This window comes from Cannabis sativa, chromosome 4 (genome assembly GCF_029168945.1).
Source record: "Cannabis sativa cultivar Pink pepper isolate KNU-18-1 chromosome 4, ASM2916894v1, whole genome shotgun sequence".
In the NCBI taxonomy this organism is placed as follows: domain Eukaryota; kingdom Viridiplantae; phylum Streptophyta; class Magnoliopsida; order Rosales; family Cannabaceae; genus Cannabis; species Cannabis sativa.
The window spans coordinates 27,035,845-27,055,506 of NC_083604.1; the positions used below are offsets into that span (position 1 = coordinate 27,035,845).

The 19,662-nt window shown below is 32.4% G+C and overlaps 1 protein-coding gene across 1 annotated transcript; it reads left to right on the forward strand.

Annotated features, from left to right (window-relative positions):
- Window positions 1-464: 464 nt before the first annotated feature.
- LOC115696964 (uncharacterized) lies at window positions 465-5,509 on the forward strand. The gene is made up of 4 exons (XM_030623861.2): window positions 465-1,454; window positions 1,538-1,713; window positions 4,594-4,668; window positions 4,777-5,509. The coding sequence occupies exons 1-4, from the start codon at window positions 743-745 to the stop codon at window positions 5,200-5,202; spliced, it is 1,389 nt and encodes a 462-aa protein (XP_030479721.2). The 5' UTR covers window positions 465-742; the 3' UTR covers window positions 5,203-5,509.
- Window positions 5,510-19,662: the final 14,153 nt, after the last annotated feature.

Here is a 19,662-nt window from a genome sequence, read left to right on the forward strand (position 1 = left end):
TTTTTATTTTTTATTTTTGCTTTTAATATTTAAAAATACTTTATTATCTCATATACTATTTTTTTAACTTTTTTTTTTTTAAATTTACGGTTTGAGTTTCTAAAGTGGTTGCAGCGCTAGTTGCAATAGGGGTTTCTATACGATTTTTTGTTGCAATTTAGGTTGTAGTGCTAGTTGCAATAGAGATTTCTATGTAGAAATTCGTAAAAATATAAAAAAAAAACTGTTTTAAAGTGTAAAAATGAAAAAACCACTTTTATCTTTAATATGTATTTTTTTTAGGATATAAGAAGAAAGATTTTTTTTATAAAAAATGAATAAAAATTTAAGAATATATTTAATACAAAATAAAAATACTAAAAATAAGTTGGGTTTGAAAAATTTGAGGGTCTAAATAATCTTACATTAATTACCATTTCAAAAAATAAAAAATAAAAAAGAGAAAAAGAAAAAAAGAAGAGATAATTCCGAAATCCCTTTCTTATCCCTAAACCTAGAGCCAAACCCAAGGTTAGGTCTTTCTTTTTGGCTCTACAAAATCCCTATTTTGAGCATCTTCTTCACTCAAGCACGACTCAGTCTCACTCTCATCACTCTCTCTCTCTCTGTTCATTCAAAACCCCTCAAAACCAAAAGCCCTTGATTCGACCTCAACCACCGCCACCACCCTAATCCGGTGGGGCTCCCAATCGATCAACCCAATCCACTCCAAAAATAAAACCCTCTCTTTCATAGCACGATAATGGCGGCCTCCGATGTCTCTGACGGACCCGTCCTTAGTCTCATCAACAAGCGCCTCAGAGCCCTTCGTAAGAAACTCAATCGCATCGTCCAGTTGGAGGAGGGCATCGCCCAAGGTAAACCCATTGTCAAAGAGCAAGAGGAAGTCCTCCGCTCCAAGCCTGTTGTCTCCGCGCTCATCGATGAGCTCGAAAAGCTTCGTCAACCCCTTTCCGCTGCCGTCGACGAGGAGATTAACCTCGCTGTACAAAACCACCAGCAGGTCCTACCCTCCTCCCAGCCTATATCCTCATCCTCCGATGGTTCCCCAGATAAAGATCATCAGAACGAAAACCAGACCAACGGAACGTCTTCAGAGCCTGTTATTAGCCGAGAACAGGATCAGAAAGAAACTGTGGTGGAGGACCTTCTCAATATACTCTATTTTGGGTCTCTTTTTGATGTTAAATCTCAGAGTGACTTCACTTCAACCATGCTTACCAGGACCCACGAGCGCGGTTGTTGCTTGACTTATGATTATGTCACTGACGATGCTACTGATCTGCTTGGCGAGAGAGATTTGGACCTGATTTCCAAACTCGGTGGGCTTTTGATCTCTCGCCCCGTCGATTCGAGTTTGTCCCACAAGAATGCTCTGCAGCGTTGCCTTGAGCACGCCAAGCTTTGGTTGACCAAGTCGGACCAGCTCATTGAGCCCAGTGCTAATATTACCTGTAAATATCGTTTTTTCTTTTAATCTGTTTATTAGTATGGAATAGATGATTTCGTTGGCTAAAACTGTGTGTTTGTTTGTCAGATGCGGAGTTGAGGGAGAGGCTGAGCAAGATTATGGCTTCAGACTACTTGACCACTACGCCTGAGATGAAAGCTCCCGTAGAAGTTGCTGCAGGAAATTATGCCTCCTTTCAGGTGCCTGTTCAGGATTCCATCTCATCGATCCCGGTGGAAGCATCGGTTTCGCAGTTCCAACAGGTTTAACTCAGTTTGTTCTGTATTGGATTAAATGTTGTCTGGGTCTGCTGTCTTTCATACGAATGATACTTTAGCATTACTATTAGATGATGTAGTAAACTTTGCTTTTGCATTTTTTGTCTTACCTATAAATGTATTACATGCTTGCTAACCAATGGTTTGCTTGCTTGTCGCTGCATTACTCTTGCACGGCGTGCAATCACATAAATATTTCAGTATTATTAGTTGACCTATAAATATTTTATCTTGCTGGCTAGCCTGGTGCTACTTAAGTTTACATAAGAACAGCTATAACCCATGAGGGGTAGCTCAAATGATCAGAGTTCTGGGAGTTCCCACAATGTCAAAGGTTTGAGTGCCTCCTGTGTACCTACTCAACAATTGGAAGGTTGCTGACTTGTTATAGCTTCCAAGTCCCTAAGTATAGATTAGGCGGGGGATCCAGTTTAAAATAAATATAAGAACAACTATCATAAGTTTGAGAGCACTCTTAATTTCTAGAAACTAGTAATGTTAGGATAGAATAAAATAGTTGATTTGTCCCCTGCAGACATGAGCCGGAGAGTGAGTGTGAATATCTCGAAGAAGTAGGAGAGCTAGTTTGGGGACGGTCATAGATAATAGTATGAAGGCAAATAGCAATCCTTGACGTGAACCTTTTTCATTCTTCTGTGTAGAACTTCAACATTACATTTCCCTTTGTGGAAATTAGTGTTGCTACTTTTGGTTGAGAATGGTTAGTATAATATTCAATAGGGGTATGTTACTGTTTTAATCTGCCAGTGTGCCACATGGAATACTGTCAAGTAAGATGTATTATCTTTATTAGTTAGTTTGGAACTTTGATGTAATGCGTTTCTGTTTAAAGCAATCTGTTTTTTTTCTTTGTTTGGCATGCATTAACTCAAGTGTCATTTTCTCTGCTTCTTTTAGTAGCTATTATTGTGGGCAAAGTTTTTCCCAGGGATCCCTAACATTTATTTGCTTGGTATAAATTATATCTATGTAGGTTTTTTAGGTGGGCATTGGATTTTCCTATAAACAATATTGCAAATAGAAATCCTTAGGAAAGTTTAATCCTGAACAATTGTTTGAAGGCATGTGCTGTTGTAGAGTGAAGATGAGAAAACAACAACACTTCAATAATGTAAAGGTTTTTTCTTGGGTCTGTTAACCAAGGATTCTTAATATTCAGTGTTTTTTCTCACTTCGATACTCCACGCAATTGTCTAAACTCTGAGTTAAAAAAATGTAAAATAATCAATTTGTTGGAGAATTGGATAAAATTGAAATTAAACGAATGGAAAAGAAAGTAGTGATACACTGGTTGATGAGAAATTATAATGGACCGAAATGTAGTTATGTTGTCACTCAAAAAAACTGGAGTGGGAAGAAAAACACAAGGACCTTTCTCTACTAGTAAAATTTGACTTTGTAGCTATTACATTTTATCTATTTTGAATAGGTTATATTAGCAAAGTATTGACATTGAAGTTGTTAAGATTTTAGTTGTTTACAGTTTTTAATACCCCCTTGGGGTTTACAACTTTTAGTGGATGCAACTTTAGTTTTTTATGGAATTCGAGGGGTAAAAAAAAGACTGAACTGTCAAACAAGTGAACCAAAAGGGATTAATGGCACAAATTTTCTTTTCTTTCAAATAATGGGTTCCAACAAAATTTGGATAGAATGTACAAAAATGACTAAGGTCTGCCGATGCAGTGAAAGTGTAGATCAATATGCCAAATAGGTAAATTTGTATACATCCTTTTTAAAAATAAATGGTTAGGCATGAGGTCTGCTTCCACCGTGTCTGAGGTTTGAGTCCCTCTTAAGTACTTATAGTTATTGTGGAGGGAGGGAGGGAGGGAATTTGTATACACCTTTTTCAGAATAAAATATTGGGAGAGGATACACTGAATCAGTTGCTGATTAGACAAATAAGTAATAAGACTTGGGTTGGAGGTATTTAGTTTGGTGGAGCACCTGCACTGCATAATCAATATTTTAGCTCAATGTAACTCTATGAATAGGAGGGTTTATTGTCTAGTAGTAAAATAAGCTCAATATAAGTTGGTGGAAGTTACCCAAGAGGAGTAGCTCAAAAATAAATGGTTAGGCATGGGGTCTGCTGCCACCATGTCTGAGGTTTGAGTCCCTCTTAGATACTTATAGTTATTGTTGTAGTTACTGTCTCCAAATAATGTTGGGATAATCGGTAAAAAGGAAGTTGGATTCTAACAAATATTTTATTTTATTAGAATATAGAAAATATGGCTGTGTTTTAGTAGGCTGGCTTTGTAACTTGATCATTTGAGGAAAGCTTGAAAGTGGGGGTTTTGTTCTTTTCTGTCCTTTCTTCCTGTCAAGTTCACAAGATGCTGCAGGTTAGAAAATGATTGAGAAATGGGATAATTATGTGTGAAATACTGGATTGGAAATGCCTTGATTGCTTGAGCAACTATGATAAATTGACCCATGTAAGGCTGAACTGCATAGTATTTTGGCTCAATGGATAATTTTGTATGGGAAGATATAAATTTCATTGCCAATTCTTATCATATGGTCATCATTGATTAGAGTTTTTTCTGTATAATATTTGTCAACTCACTAAAGTTTCCATCTACATATGTGTATGCGTAAGGCTCAACTTTGAGTTCTGCTTATTTGCATCCATGCCAGTGTTAATCTGTATTTGGTCTCGACATTATTAAAATTGTTTATGTTGATGTTGATCTATTCTTATCTATGCTTTTCATTATTAATTATGTCAGCTTTGCTAGTATTTCTTAGTTTCTTTGCAGTTTAATTAATTTTGATTTATTGATTATGACGGTACATTTTGTAAACAATTTTGAATTACCTTCTGATGCAATGCAGGAAGAAGGCACATCAGAATTTCAAGAGCATGAAATGGGTGATCATCATCCAAGTCATGTAGATGAATTTCATAAGGTGACCTCCTCAGCTAAGCTTTAATTATTTGCACATGTTTTATTGATTTATTGATTATTATTTGCACATGTTTTATTGAAGATAACAGAGTTTTATTTTTCTATGCAGGATGATGAACAGGAGATAGGTAATTCTGAAGAGATCCCCATTGAACGTGAACAAAACATAGCAGAGACAGAAGTAGAATACAGTCAGAGAGACTTCGAATTGAAAGAGCAACAGAATGTACAGCGCAGGCCCTATCAGAACCAAAGGGGAGGTCGCGGAGGTGGTGGTGGGGGTGGCCGCAGAGGTTACCCAAACAGCCGTGGAGCTCGGGGCAGCAGTAGAGGTGGGGGACCCTACCAAAACGGTAGAGGCGGAGGACCCTACCAAAATGGTAGAAACCAGTATTATGAGCAGCAGCAGCCCGGAGGTTATTATCCCAGGAATTACTATAATAATAGAGGTGGAAGGGGTGGAAGAGGAGGTGGGCCATCTTACAACAATCATGGCTCAGTGGTTGAAGGCGGTAGTGTTGGGGTTGGGTCATGATGTTAATAGAATTTGTTGATAGGGACCATTTTTAGTAGCATCTTTTTGTGTTGGTACTTGGTGAATCTTTTGTTTCTTTACCTTTGAAAGATGATCTGAATGCGGGGTTGCCTATAATGAACTCACCATCCAGGTCTCTTTGTAGTTGGGATAAATTAAGGATTTCAATAAGAAACGGTGCAAAATGAAATAGATTTTTGATGTTTCTTTCTGGTCCTATTCTTTTGCTCTTTTAATATATGTTTTAGCTTGGTTTGTTCATAAGAAGAACCGATACATTTAATATATATATTTGGTTTATATGTTATCAGCTCCCCCAATTTTTACGAAGGAATCACACAACTTACCAAATTATATTATGCGTCATTCAAATTGTTTAACTTGCTAGATATACTCGTTCTCTTTTTGAATCACCATTTTATGTAAAGTTATTATTTTTAATGTGTTATTGTTTCTTTTTATATTCTTATTTAATATTATTTTTTATACATAATTATTTGTCAAAAATACTATTATTTTTCTTGCCACTTTCTTTTTTGTTCTTTTACTTCTCTCTAAAAATTCTAAAAAGTTGCTTTTCAGAGGACTCAATTGTAACTAAAACTAAGGGTTGATATTTTCTTTTAAAAGAAAAACAGAGGTTGAGACTCAAAAATTCTCTAATGACGAAGTCAAAGAACAATGCACAAAAAGTTTTTGTACGTCTCTCCTCTGAGATTATATCCACAAAATAAAAGCTTTTTTGTATTGTTCTTTAACTTTGCCATTAGGGAACTATTGAGTCTCAATCTCTATTTTTCTTTTGAAAAGAAATATCAAAGCCCTTTCTTTTTTGTTACAGTTTTGGGTCCTTTTAGGAGCAACTTTTAAGAACTTTTAGAGACAAAGAGAGAAGAAGAAAAGAGAAGTGACAAAAAGAATGATAGTGTTTTTTTTTATATATATAATTATAAAATTAAATAAATAAAGAAATAACATTAAATATGGACATAAAATGAAGCAATGGCACATTAAAAAAATAACTTTACATAAAATTGTTTTTAATACCTCTACTGAAGCATTATCCTATATATATATTGAAATTAAATGAATCGATGAAAAATTTCAAGTCAATTCACCCTTCACTTTAGGTGCATATACAATTAATTTATGAGGCAGTTTATCAATTGTACAACTAACATGAATTAAGGATGTTTCATAATAATTGGAACACAAACTATTAATATCGTCAAATAATGATCTAACTATGGATGAACCACACTGGAGCATGATATTGACTTTTGCATTTTCTTTCGAATTAGAGTTCGAGAATTTTTAAGTGCTCCACCCCCAATGATTTTGACTGTATTGCCAGCGGAAATTGTAAACTTGGATATTAATTCTAAATTCGACTCGCTCATCAACCAAGCCAACATCATTGCAGTGAGGCTTGATCAACTTGAAGGTTTGTTGGTTAAGAAAATTTTCTTACGACCTTCTTTCGACGTTAGTGTGTATTCTCCCAAGCCAAACATTCATCCGAGTTCAGAGTCATCACCTACTTCATCACCAGGTAAATTTCCTCATCAAATAATTTTAGAACTGTATGGTACATATAAATATGAGTTTTGCATGCAACTTAGTTGCTACCTGGAAACTGTAGCTTTAAGTTTGTGGTTGAGATTCTGTTGCTAGCAGAAATAGGATACCCAAAATAATTACTTGAATAACTTTTGGACACAATAGGAATGGAATCTTTTGTTGTTTTGCTCTGGAAAACCCCATTTTTCTTTTGGAATGCTCACAAAATTTTATTTTCTTTTTTGGAACCCTAATGGTTTTTGACAATACACGAACTTTTCTTGTTCCTTTTTATTCTTGTGTTCCCGATTCTGCTACTTGGAACTGTTGGAAATTATTTTACCAGGATCTTAGATCTACTCACAAGTATGTTGATTAACACCCTAAGTATGAACTTTCTAAAACGATGAAATAAACACATATAAAGTTTAGGAAACCTTACATTGGGTGCAGCAGAATATAATGACTCCTTCCGTTCAGATATCTAGCCCTTGATTTCTTTCTGTAGCAGAGCATTATCAACATCTGAACCTGGATCTCTTTCTCTGAATCTTTGATGCTGAAACCCCCTTCTTGCTGAAAGTCTTTCTTCACGATCTTCCTCACTATGATTGAGGTATCACTTGCTGTGTGTGGGCACTACTCATACACTAAGAATTTCGAAATCTCAATGAGGAAGAGAGAGAGAGTGGGTTCGGCCAAAGATAGGGAGAGAGAGAGGCTCAGTTTTTTCTGAATCAGAAGTGTCAGAAGAAAAGTGTAATTTTCCTGAAGCCTTCACTATCTATTTATAGCATTCCACTAGGGTTAGGTTTGAATTATTTGGCATTAAAATAATGAAAATATCAGAGGGAAAAACCCTACAAAAGTGGCCGGCCCTACATAGTGGATTTGGGCCTCACTTTTTGCAATTTTGCAGTTTTATCTTTTCTGCATCTGATTTTCTCAAAAACGCCAATTTTCTAATTCAACCATTTAAATGCCAATTCTAACTATTTAATAACTATAAATAATTATTAAATAATATTTTCATTTATCATATTTATTAATTGAACCATACAAAGTATCATAATTAACAAATATGCCCCTAAAACTCTTTCTTTACAATTTCGCCCTTACTTAGTGAAAATTTCACAAATAGACATAGTCTAATTTGTGAATTATAATTGATTAATCAAAACCAATTATATGAGTCTTACAAGCAATATTATCTCAACTAGTGCGGGGACCATGGGTCTATATAACCGAGCTTCCAATAAGTAGATCAAGAATTTATTACTAAAATTCACTAACTTATTAATTCTTTGTTGAATCCACGCATAGAACTTAGAATTGCACTCTCAGTTTATAGAATGCTCTATATGTTCCACCATATAGACGCGTCATTAGTTATCCATTGTTATAATCCTAATTTGATCAATGATCCTCTATATGAATGATCTACACTGTAAAGGGATTAGATTACCGTTACACCCTACAATGTATTTATTCCTTAAAACACTTGACCCCGTATAAATGATATTTCAGCTTATGTGAAATGAGTACTCCACCATTTATGTTCGTTTGGTCAAGCTCGAAGGAGATCATCCTTTGCTTACTATTCGCTAGATAGAAGCTATAGATTCCATGTTTATGCTAGCGTTCCCACTCAATTACACTACCGTGTTCCCAAAATGTACGTATCACCCTGACCTAAAAGTAGGCTTAACTAACAAATCAAAGAACACGAATAGCCTCTCGAGATTGAGCCTAATCATATCAGAATTAAGATGATTTGATCTAGGATCAACTAGGCGATATTGACTTGAATAGATATTACGGTAAGTTTAATAAATCTAAGTCAAAGTTCAATATCGGTCCCTTCCGATGCATACTCCATGCATCCAACCTGAGCTTTCCTTTAACCAATGCTCTGGAAAGAACATAGCACTTCTCCAAATGCAAGTAAACTCTGTTGTAGATTATCATATCAGTAAAACCCTATGTCTGATAAATCTAGGAAACTTTATTCACATAGTCATGTTTACTTTCCAATGTGTTGACGACACAATAAACTGGATCAAGTATGTGAAAAGGGTTTCAGATGAATTCATACATTATGTACATATAATCATGAAATAAATCATGTGAACCATGCAACATTAAATGTTATTTCTGATCTATATTAATAAGTAAATATGATTATATTGAAATGAGTTTTATTTAGGGCATAAAACCCAACAAACTCCCACTTGCACTAATATAAAACAAAAAGTGCGTTCCAAATAATCTCAACACGTTGATATACAAATCAAGTGTAGTAGTAGTAAACTCCTCGTAATATGATCTGAAAGGTTGAATTAACCACAACCTTTTCTCCACAATTACTCTTCCTTTAATCACAAAATCATTGATAATGTGAAATTCCTCTCTATATGTCTACTCTCTTGGGATACTGGATTCTATACCTTTGGCAACTACTTTTGGTTAATCAGGAAATTAACACTAGTAGTTTAAGGCAATTTGGAATGATGCCAAAAATGTATAGAACTTTCCTTAGACTGAATAAGTACCTTTCCTGCAACCTTAACATTCAGTCCCTCTCTGGTAGATGTAGAGACTTCAGATAGGTTTTTACACTTCTCCAAAATCACTATTCCACCCCCAGAGTAACCACCATCTTATCAGAAAGATTTAATAGCACAAAGGCAAATTTCGAAATCTGATATGGTATAGTCTAAGAGTTTTAAACACACCCTTATAGACTAACATATAGTTCCTCTTCTTAATCTTAGGATTTACTTGATTGTGTTCCAATGTTCTTCTCCTGGATTAATCTGATACCTACTCATTACTCCCACTCAACAGCAGGTGTCTGGTCTAAGGCATACAAAAGCATATCTAAGACCTCTCACTGTTGATACAAGAAATTCTTTCATGGCTTTATCTTTTCTGGAATAGTTAAGACTTTTCCTTAGATAAATAAAATCTATACCTAAGAAGTTGTGAAGTCTCTATAGATTGCCATTAGAAAGAAAATGCTTCAGCATCTTACTAAAGTAAGTTGCTTGCATTAGAGTAAGTAATTACCAGGTATACCACAAGCCATAGGTTTAGATAAACTCAAACCTATAATAATAGGAACAGGAAGTTTGTTAAGTCCATAGAATAGACTTATTAACTAAAATTTCCTTTTATGTCCTTGTAATAGAAAACTTTAGGTTATTCCATGTGAATGGATTAAACCATAGTTCTATTGGCTTTTCTTCTTAGTTTCTTATCTTGACAATCCATTACTTGTTTAAACTCACAATGGATTTTAATCACTAGTGTCTCCCAAGTCATAAGAAGGTGAGTTCCTAGAAACTCTCCCACTACGACGAGGTACCGTGAATTATGTCTAAGAAAACTAAATGGTATTGATCTCTTCGGTTGTGACAAGACAACAGAGGTAGTGGGATCATCATATATCAAATAAGATGATAGAACACTTTTGGAATCAAGAATTAAATATCTCCTTTATTTGCTACTTGTTTTCAGACTTAGTCATTATCTTAGAAAAGTAGTATTTGTTTGAACAAACACTTTCTTATCTATTGACAATGGGATGGTCCACCCCTAATCACTTAGAATAGCTAACAAACCATGGTTAACAGTTCTAGCTTTTCTTAAGATTTTGATTAGGTCATCCATGAATCTAGTAATGATTTACATTAAGTACCCAACCATTACATCATTCTAAAATTGTATTACCATAGAAGGATTTAGGCAACGACTAGTAACTAATCATCAATATGCAACTCGAAATTTCTGGGGAGGTAAGTTTGGATATAATTCAAAAATCAATTTAATGATCTTTGAACTGCATATCTACTAACTATTTCTCCACCCCTATCAGTTCGCAAGATCTTTAACCACTTACCTTAATGGTTTTAACCATTGCTAGAAATTAATGAAATTTTTCAAACATTTCAAATTTCTTTGCTAAAAGGTATAATCTAGAGTTATCGTTTTAAGAATACAACGAAAAACTCATATCCATCCCTGAATGTACATCCATCTGCGAATGAGATGAACTACTTTCAGTGGATATAGGCATATTAACTCTTTGCAGAGATTGATCTTGTCAAATCCACTATGAACAAGATACAAATGCCATAGATTAAAAAAAATGTGGTAGTGTCTATTGATGACATAGGTTTAGTTACATCAAAGAGTTCTTAGAATACTGCAAGTGGATCCTGGTCACAGAATACCTAACTCATATTCCATGCAGTTTTAATCCATTAATAGAAGATGGATATTAAACACTTGAGAAAGTGTAACTGTATTGTATTCTGGAATTAGAAATATAAGAAAATTTCTATTTGGAATCTAAAATTAATGTCAAAGACTTAAATTTATACCAAATATAATGAGTAATTCTATCTTGGACCAGCACTACTAATACAAACTCTAAGTCAGATTTGCCCATACAAGTAGGAGATTTCTAAGATTGAGGATTTATATCAATTGGGAATAGAATTTCGGGATTATAATCATATGCGTCATTTAATTTCTTAAGAGAAAATATAATGACATGAAATGATTTATAGACCATTCATCCAATGATATATTATTGAGCTAATTCGAAATGAATAAGCTAAGAGGAATTAGGATAATTTCGTTTATAAATAAGAATCCAACGATGCTTCGATTAGCGAAAGACAAAGTAATCTTATTTATGTAATCTTCTTGTTTCATATTGTAAAAATACTAGTCTAAGGTGTCATCAATTGATGAACAGCTAGATGTTGCATATACAATATTTATCTTTCGAGATCTTACACTATTATGTATGTCTAATGGTGAAAATCCATTAGAGATTTATCTCATTAGAAAAACAAACATGTTAGACCAACAATGAAGATTCGAAATTAAACTACAACTTAATAACAGAAAATAACATTGTTCAATATAAATTCATACAGAATTCAGAAATTATAAACATATAGCAAGTAGGAATGACTGGTGAAAATACTAAAACATACAATCCTAAATAATTTCCAAGGTGTTCAACAAACTGATACAGTGTCCCGGTAGGCGAGAGTCAAAGTATCATTTATTGAATAGAGTTGTCAGCTCATCTGAAATAGAAGCCATTCTAGCAACCTTTTATTCGATCAAAATAAGAATCCAACGTTGTCCCGGTAGGCGAGAGTCAAGGTTATTCTTATTTTATGAGCTTCCACCATTGTTTCATGTTTTATGAGTTTATCTCTAAGTAGTCACCGTAGGGGAGAGTCTAAATAGAGACGAAAACTCACAAAATACTTATCAAATGAAATCTTACGGTGTTAAATGCGTTCAACGAATAACCATCCATAGGGGGACGAAGTCTAGCGTCTCGAGGTTATATTGAAAACATTTAACTTTTGTAAGACCAACAATGGAGATCGAATATCTTAATAATAATCAAGCTCATTATTTAAAGTGAGTTGTATTTTCTTTGATTCTCTTTATTTAATTTATTTATTTTAAATATATATTTATTTAAATTTCCAATTTAGAATGAAAAATTCTAAATATAAATTTTAATTTAATATTTATAAATTTTACTTAGATGGATATGAAAATAACATGAATTATTTCCATCTTAGTAATAATTTCCAATAAATATTTAGAAAAATATTCAATTTAAGTTGTTACAAAATTAATTTAAATTAATTTACAACTCAAATTTAATTTTCTATAAATATATATTGCATTTCGAAAAATTAAAGTATTCTAGGATACAATTTTCGAAAATGCATGTTAAAATAAAAAATTAATCCTGGAAAAATTATTCTAATTTAATGTTGGCCCAAAATTAATTAATAAAATTAATTTACAACAAAAAATATAATTTTCCTATTTAATTAAATATATAAGAAAAATTTCAAATATTTAAGTATGATGATGAAAATCAACTTAAATATTAATTTTCTATTTAATTAAATACACTAGAAAAATACTTCAAGCAAAAATATCATCTATCTAGATTTTCCTTTGACTAATTAATTCAATTTCTAATAATATACTTTAATTCAATTTATTTTAATTAATCATTAAATGAAAAAATTATTGATTTAAGTTGGTCCAAAATTAAAATAAATAATTTACAACTTTAATCTATTTTTCAAATAAAATTCGAAATTCCAGCATTTAAGAAATGCAATTTCGAAATTTGATTAATAAAATAAAGAAAAAATATATTTTGAAAATTATTTAAATTTAGTTGAAAAAATAAATTTCAACTAAAAATAATTTTCTATTTAATTAAGTGTCATGAAAAAGAAATATTTAAGTATGATGATGAGAATCAACTTAGATATTTAATTTTCAATTTAATTAAATTCAAGAAATAAATAATTAAGTGTAGAGAAGGCTTAATTATTAATCTCTAGTTTAATACTAGGAAAAATATAATTAAAATAAATTGTACCAAAATTAATTATATAAATAATTAATTTCACAATGTATAATATTTTCCCTTTTAAATATTAGATATAATAAGTAGTCTAGAAATAACTATCTAGAAAATATCTTATTTGACTAAGTATCTTTTCCACAAAATTTGATAAAATATCTAATTTAGGTTGTATTAGAAAAAATCTAGAACCTAATTTTTTTTTTCAAATTTAAATTTAATTAAATATCAAAAATTAAGTTGTAACCACTTAATTTGAAAATATTCCATTTTAATTTAATATTCGAAAAGATATTAACTTAAAAAATATCTAAAGAATCTTAATAACCAATGCCTAAAATTCCTCAACTTAATTTTGAAATTTTAAATCCAAAAGATATTCAGATTTAAGTTGGTTAGTTGAAGATAACTAAATATCAACTTAAATAGGAATATTTAATGAAAAATTTAAATTAAGCTCCAGAAAGAATCTAGATGGTTATAATTCTATATTTAATTAAATACAAGAAAATACATATAGTTTAGCTTAGAATAAAAAATTCTTTAAACTATAATTTTCTAAAATTAATTTCAAAATAAATGAAATTAATTATGTTGCTAATCAATTTTATTAGGTTAAACTAGTTTAATTAACCTAGTACAGTTGTTCAAATCAGGCAAATGGGCCTTCACAATTGGGGTGGTTCATGTGAGGGGGTGCTGGGTTCAGTATGTCGTACCCACTACTATGACTCCCAACTCTCACACAAGGCCCAAAAGAGAGAAATTTAACCTTAATAAGAACAACTGTTATTAATTGAATAGGCCCAAAAACTAAATGGGCCTAAATAAATTCTATCAAGAACTATGATAATTTATTTTAGCAACAGCAACCTATATGCATCTATAATAAAATTAAACACATAGGCTCACACAGGCACACTTTGGATGGGTCCTATCATGTTGCTAGGTCATACACAGATGAAAGAAGATTGTAAATATACCTGTTACAAATTATTAACTTGACTAAGGGAGCCATCAGATCATTAGATCTGGCAAAAAGTAACCATGGCTATTTGCAATCAAGTAATAATAGGTTTTGAAAACTTACACACAAGCTAAAATACATACTCCTGCAACAAGGTTAGCTGGATAGTTGGATGTAGGATTTATTTAATTTTAAATTAAATTATTATTTTCGAAATAATTAATAAAATAAATAAAATATTTATTTTCAAAAATTTAAAATAAAATTTGAAATATTCGAAATTTTAAAAAAAAATTTAAATTTAAAATTAAACCTACAATTTTGAAAAATTAGGTTTCAACCAACCTAAATATCATTTCAAAATTTGCTAACTACTTTTAAAAATTAAATGTTATTTTATAAATAAAAATTAAATAGAAAATTGAAAAAGATAAATAAATATCTTTTTCAGATTTTAAATGTAATTTAAATAAATAAAATAACAAAATTTAAAAGTTAGCAAAATATCTTACATCTATTTAAACTTACATGATTATTGTTATCTTATTTTAAATTTAAATAAGGTCAAATTATTTTAAAAAAAATTAATTTAAAATATTAAAATCTGACCTTAAATTTAAAAATAAGATAAGATATAATTAAATTTTAAAAAAAAGATAGATTATTAAGCAAGAAAGATAGATACTAACTATTTTCAAATTCAAATTACACTAATATCTTGAATTAAATTTAAAAAATATTAAATTAATTCAAAATGATAATTAGAATTGAATTAGGAATAGTAATAGTATAAATACAGAACTACACAAAAAATCGGAAGTTAATTCCATGAAAAAGCATGAAAAAACGAAGAAAAACAAAAAAATTGTGAGCTGTACGGACAGTTTTCGCGATCGCAGGAAAATTTCAGCATAGTTCCGATTTTTTCGAATCTTCAAAAAATCATAACTAATTCAAATTAAATCGAAATTGAGTTCTATAAAAAAGTAACTTGCTTAATTTTTTCCATACTATCCAATAAAAATAATTTCAGAAACATAATCGCAATTATGTTTTACGAAAAATTTACAAACATCAATCAATCATCAAATAACACTCAATGCAACATGATACCATGCAAAAACAAACAAACAATCGTTTTAAAGTCCAAATTTCTTGCAAGTAAATCAATTACCATGGCTCTGAGGCCAGTTGTTGGAAATTATTTTAATAGGATCTTAGATCTACTCACAAGTATGTTGATTAACACCCTAAGTATGAACGTTCTAAAACGATGAAATAAACACATATAAAGTTTAGGAAACCTTACATTGGGTGCAGCGGAATATAATGACTCCTTCCGTTCAGATATCTAGCCGTTGATTCCTTTCTGTAGCAGAGCATTATCAATATCTGAACCTGAATCTCTTTCTCTGAATCATTGATGCTGAAACCTCCTTCTTCCTGAAAGTCTTTCTTCACGATCTTCCTCACTATGATGGAGGTATCACTTGCTGTGTGTGGGCACTACTCATACACTAAGAATTTCGAAATCTCAATGAGGAAGAGAGAGAGAGAGTGGGTTCGGCCAAAGATAGGGAGAGAGAGAGGCTCAGTTTTTTCTGAATCAGAAGTGTCAGAAGAAAAGTGTAATTTTCCTGAAGCCTTCACTATCTATTTATAGCATTCCACTAGGGTTAGGTTTGAATTATTTGGCATTAAAATAATAAAAATATCAGAGAAAAAAACCCTACAAAAGTGGCCGGCCCTACATAGTGGATTTGGGCCTCACTTTTTGCAATTTTGCAGTTTTATCTTTTCTGCATCTGATTTTCTCAAAAACGCCAATTTTCTAATTCAACCATTTAAATGCCAATTCTAACTATTTAATAACTATAAATAATTATTAAATAATATTGTCATTTATCATATTTATTAATTGAACCATATAATGTATCATAATTAACAAATATGCCCCTAAAACTCTTTCTTTACAATTTCGCCCTTACTTAGTGAAAATTTCACAAATAGACATAGTCTAATTTTTGAATTATAATTGATAAATCAAAACCAATTATATGAGTCTTACAAGCAATATTATCTCAACTAGTGCGGGGACCATGGGTCTATATAACCGAGCTTCGAATAAGTAGATCAAGAATTTATTACTAAAATTCACTAACTTATTAATTCTTCGTTGAATCCACGCATAGAACTTAGAATTGCACTCTCAGTATATAGAATGCTCTATATGTTCCACCATATAGACGCATCATTAGTTATCCATTGTTATAATCCTAATTTGATCAATGATCCTCTATATGAATGATCTACACTGTAAAGGGATTAGATTACCGTTACACCCTACAATGTATTTATTCCTTAAAACACTTGAACCCGTATAAATGATATTTCAGCTTATGTGAAATGAGTACTCCATCATTTATGTTCGTTTGGTCTAGTTCGAAGGAGATCATCCTTTGCTTACTATTCGCCAGATAGAAGCTATAGATTCCATGTTTATGCTAGCACTCCCACTCAATTGCACTATCGTGTTCCCAAAATGTACGTATCACCCTGACCTAAAAGTAGGCTTAACTAACAAATCAAAGAACACGAATAGCCTCTCGAGATTGAGCCTAATCATATCAGGATTAAGATCATTTGATCTAGGATCAACTAGGCGATATTGACTTGAATAGATATTACGGTAAGTTTAATAAATCTAAGTCAAAGTTCAATATCGGTCCCTTCCGATGCATACTCCATGCATCCAACCTGAGCTTTACTTTAACCAATGCTGTGGAAAGAACATATCACTTCTCCAAATGCAAGTAAACTCTGTTGTAGATTATCATATTAGTAAAACCCTATGTCTGATAAATCTAGGAAACTTTATTCACATAGTCATGTTTACTTTCCAATGTGTTGACGACACAATAAACAGGATCAAGTATGTGAAAAGGGTTTCAGATGAATTCATACATTATGTACATATAATCATGAAATAAATCATGTGAACCATGCAACATTCAATATTATTTCTGATCTATATTAATAAGTAAATCTGATTATATTGAAATGAGTTTTATTTAGGGCATAAAACCCAACAGGAACCAATGCTCCCCGAGGATTTTGTTTCTGGATAATGAATCAGGTGGGGACCTCTTCCAAGCAATTATGGGGGAGAATTTGCCCTTGCGTTGAATATCTTAGTTAGTCTGGGTAACTAACTTCTTGGAACCTTCCTTTCAACTTCCATAATATCTAGAAGAGCTCGGAGGGGAGTTATGAAAACCGATGACGAAGTTGAAGCGGTGGAGCAAACTCTTGCCCTAAAATTATTGGTAAATTTGTCTCCATGGGAAATGGACCAGCACAAATATAAGTTCCAAACTTATGACAACCTTTGAAAATACAAGTCATAAAGAGGACTTGAATGTGTTCCAGGATTGTTCTGGAACCGATTGTCTATATTAGGAGAAAAACTGAGCCAGTGCTCTGAAGGAGGTTTTGGTGCTTAGAGCTGGGGTTATGTGGCGATGGGAGCCCACCTTCCTTTGAGATGCTACTTTGCAAAGTTATGCTCGGTAGACAGAGGGGCTCCGTACAAGTTTATTTCCCAAGTGTACTGTTTGCTTGCTAGGTGGTACGTCTCGTGCTTCCAGAAGAAAAAAGGTACTCTTACTCCAAAAGAGATCTTGTATTTTTACGTGGTCAAAGCACAAAATATGAGAAACTATTGAGACAAAGTTGGCTTTTATAGGTTGGAGAAGTATTCCAAGGACTCGATGTGTCCAGTTAGTACCGTGAAGTACACATACCGTTAGGGTTTATGCCCTGAAAATCCTATAAAGACATTTTTGATTATGCATAAAGAGTTGAAAATTTTGATATATGCATGAATGTTAAATTATTAATATCTATTATTGAATAATTTATATAAATATCGAAAATTTCCTTATTCATGTATGAGATTATGATTTGTAGCTGTATAGAGAACTAAGATCACTTAGCTATGAATAAACCAGTCAGCAACATATTAAAGTTATAGAATCTTTAATCAATAGTTCCTAGTACGATTCATTGATGCCCGTTCTTCTATGCAAGTAATCTCAGTTCAGATTATGATGTAGTATGACATCTAAGTGAAGGTGTTGTACATAATAGAGATTATATATGATAAAGACTGATATGAATAAAGCTGTCTTTATTAAACATGTCGTTAATTCATATCATAATGATGATCAATAGTAGATCAACCTAAATCTTGGGTAATCATGAACTCATGTTCATGTTATTAGTTTCTAGAATTCACTTGTTAAAGTTTCTCAAAGAAGATGATTCTTATAACTTTTGTTTTGGGAGTCTAATAATGTGGATGGCTGGGAACATGATCTATAATTATAGAGAATGTTGACTTTCCTAACGGATCGAATATTGGTTCCCTTTAAGTGTTAATTCTAGAAATGTAAAGTTGTGCACAAATTTGGTTGGATCTAAATTATACTTTTCCTAATGATTAATGATACTAAAGGATAAAGAATTAATTAGAAGGGTAAGATAGTATTTTGATCAAAACTAATTATGAACGGACACAAGGAGGGCTAATCACTGGAATTAATTATATCAATGGACACTGCAGTAAAACTTAGAAAATATAATTCTATAATTACTAAGTGTTATTCGCATTTTCGGCATTGGACATGTGGATTTTAGGTTAGCATCCAAGACCCCATTAGTGGGACCTTCAGCAAAGGTAAAGTGGGCTAAGCCCATCTGGATATGTCCTTCCAGGAACGTATCTTGGTTCTACACTCGCAAAGCCTTCCGCCCTCAACTAGCCGTACTTGGAGGACATGTCTGGTACCACGAGACCGGAGAGATAAGACTGTGCGTTCCCAAAAGACCCTTCCGGTTTCCCTTTATATTCCTGCACACAAATACAGAAACTCCAATTGTCATATCACAACAGAGCATCGTACCAAGATTAAAGGCGAAACTTCCTATAACAAGTAATATGCAATTAATTCTGATTAATTGCCCACAATCAGTGTACGCGGCCCACGAGTATTATTTACTGTAAACTTCCCAAATGAGGGAAAGAGAACCTATTGTAATTCTCAAACTACTATAAATACCCCACGAATCCTTTGGATTAGGAGTTGAAATATCTTGCAAACTTTGCTCAGGAAAACTTGAGAACATACATTCTGTGTATTTCTTAAGGCATTTACAAACAAAAGACCTATTGAATAATACTGACTCGTGGACTAAGGCTAGTTAATGCCCCAATCACGTTAAAATCTGTTCGTCTCATTTTATACTTTCTCTTTTGATTATTTATTCTTCACTTCTTATTATTAATATTCTATTTCTAAAAATCTTGGTAAACGTTTTGGTGCTTTCATTGGGATCGGAAGAAAGTAGTGAGACCACTTGTAGATTACGCTCGAGTAATCACGATCCTCACCTGAACCAAATCTGGCTTTCGTTTCACTAGAGTTGGAGATTCTAGTGACCTTAA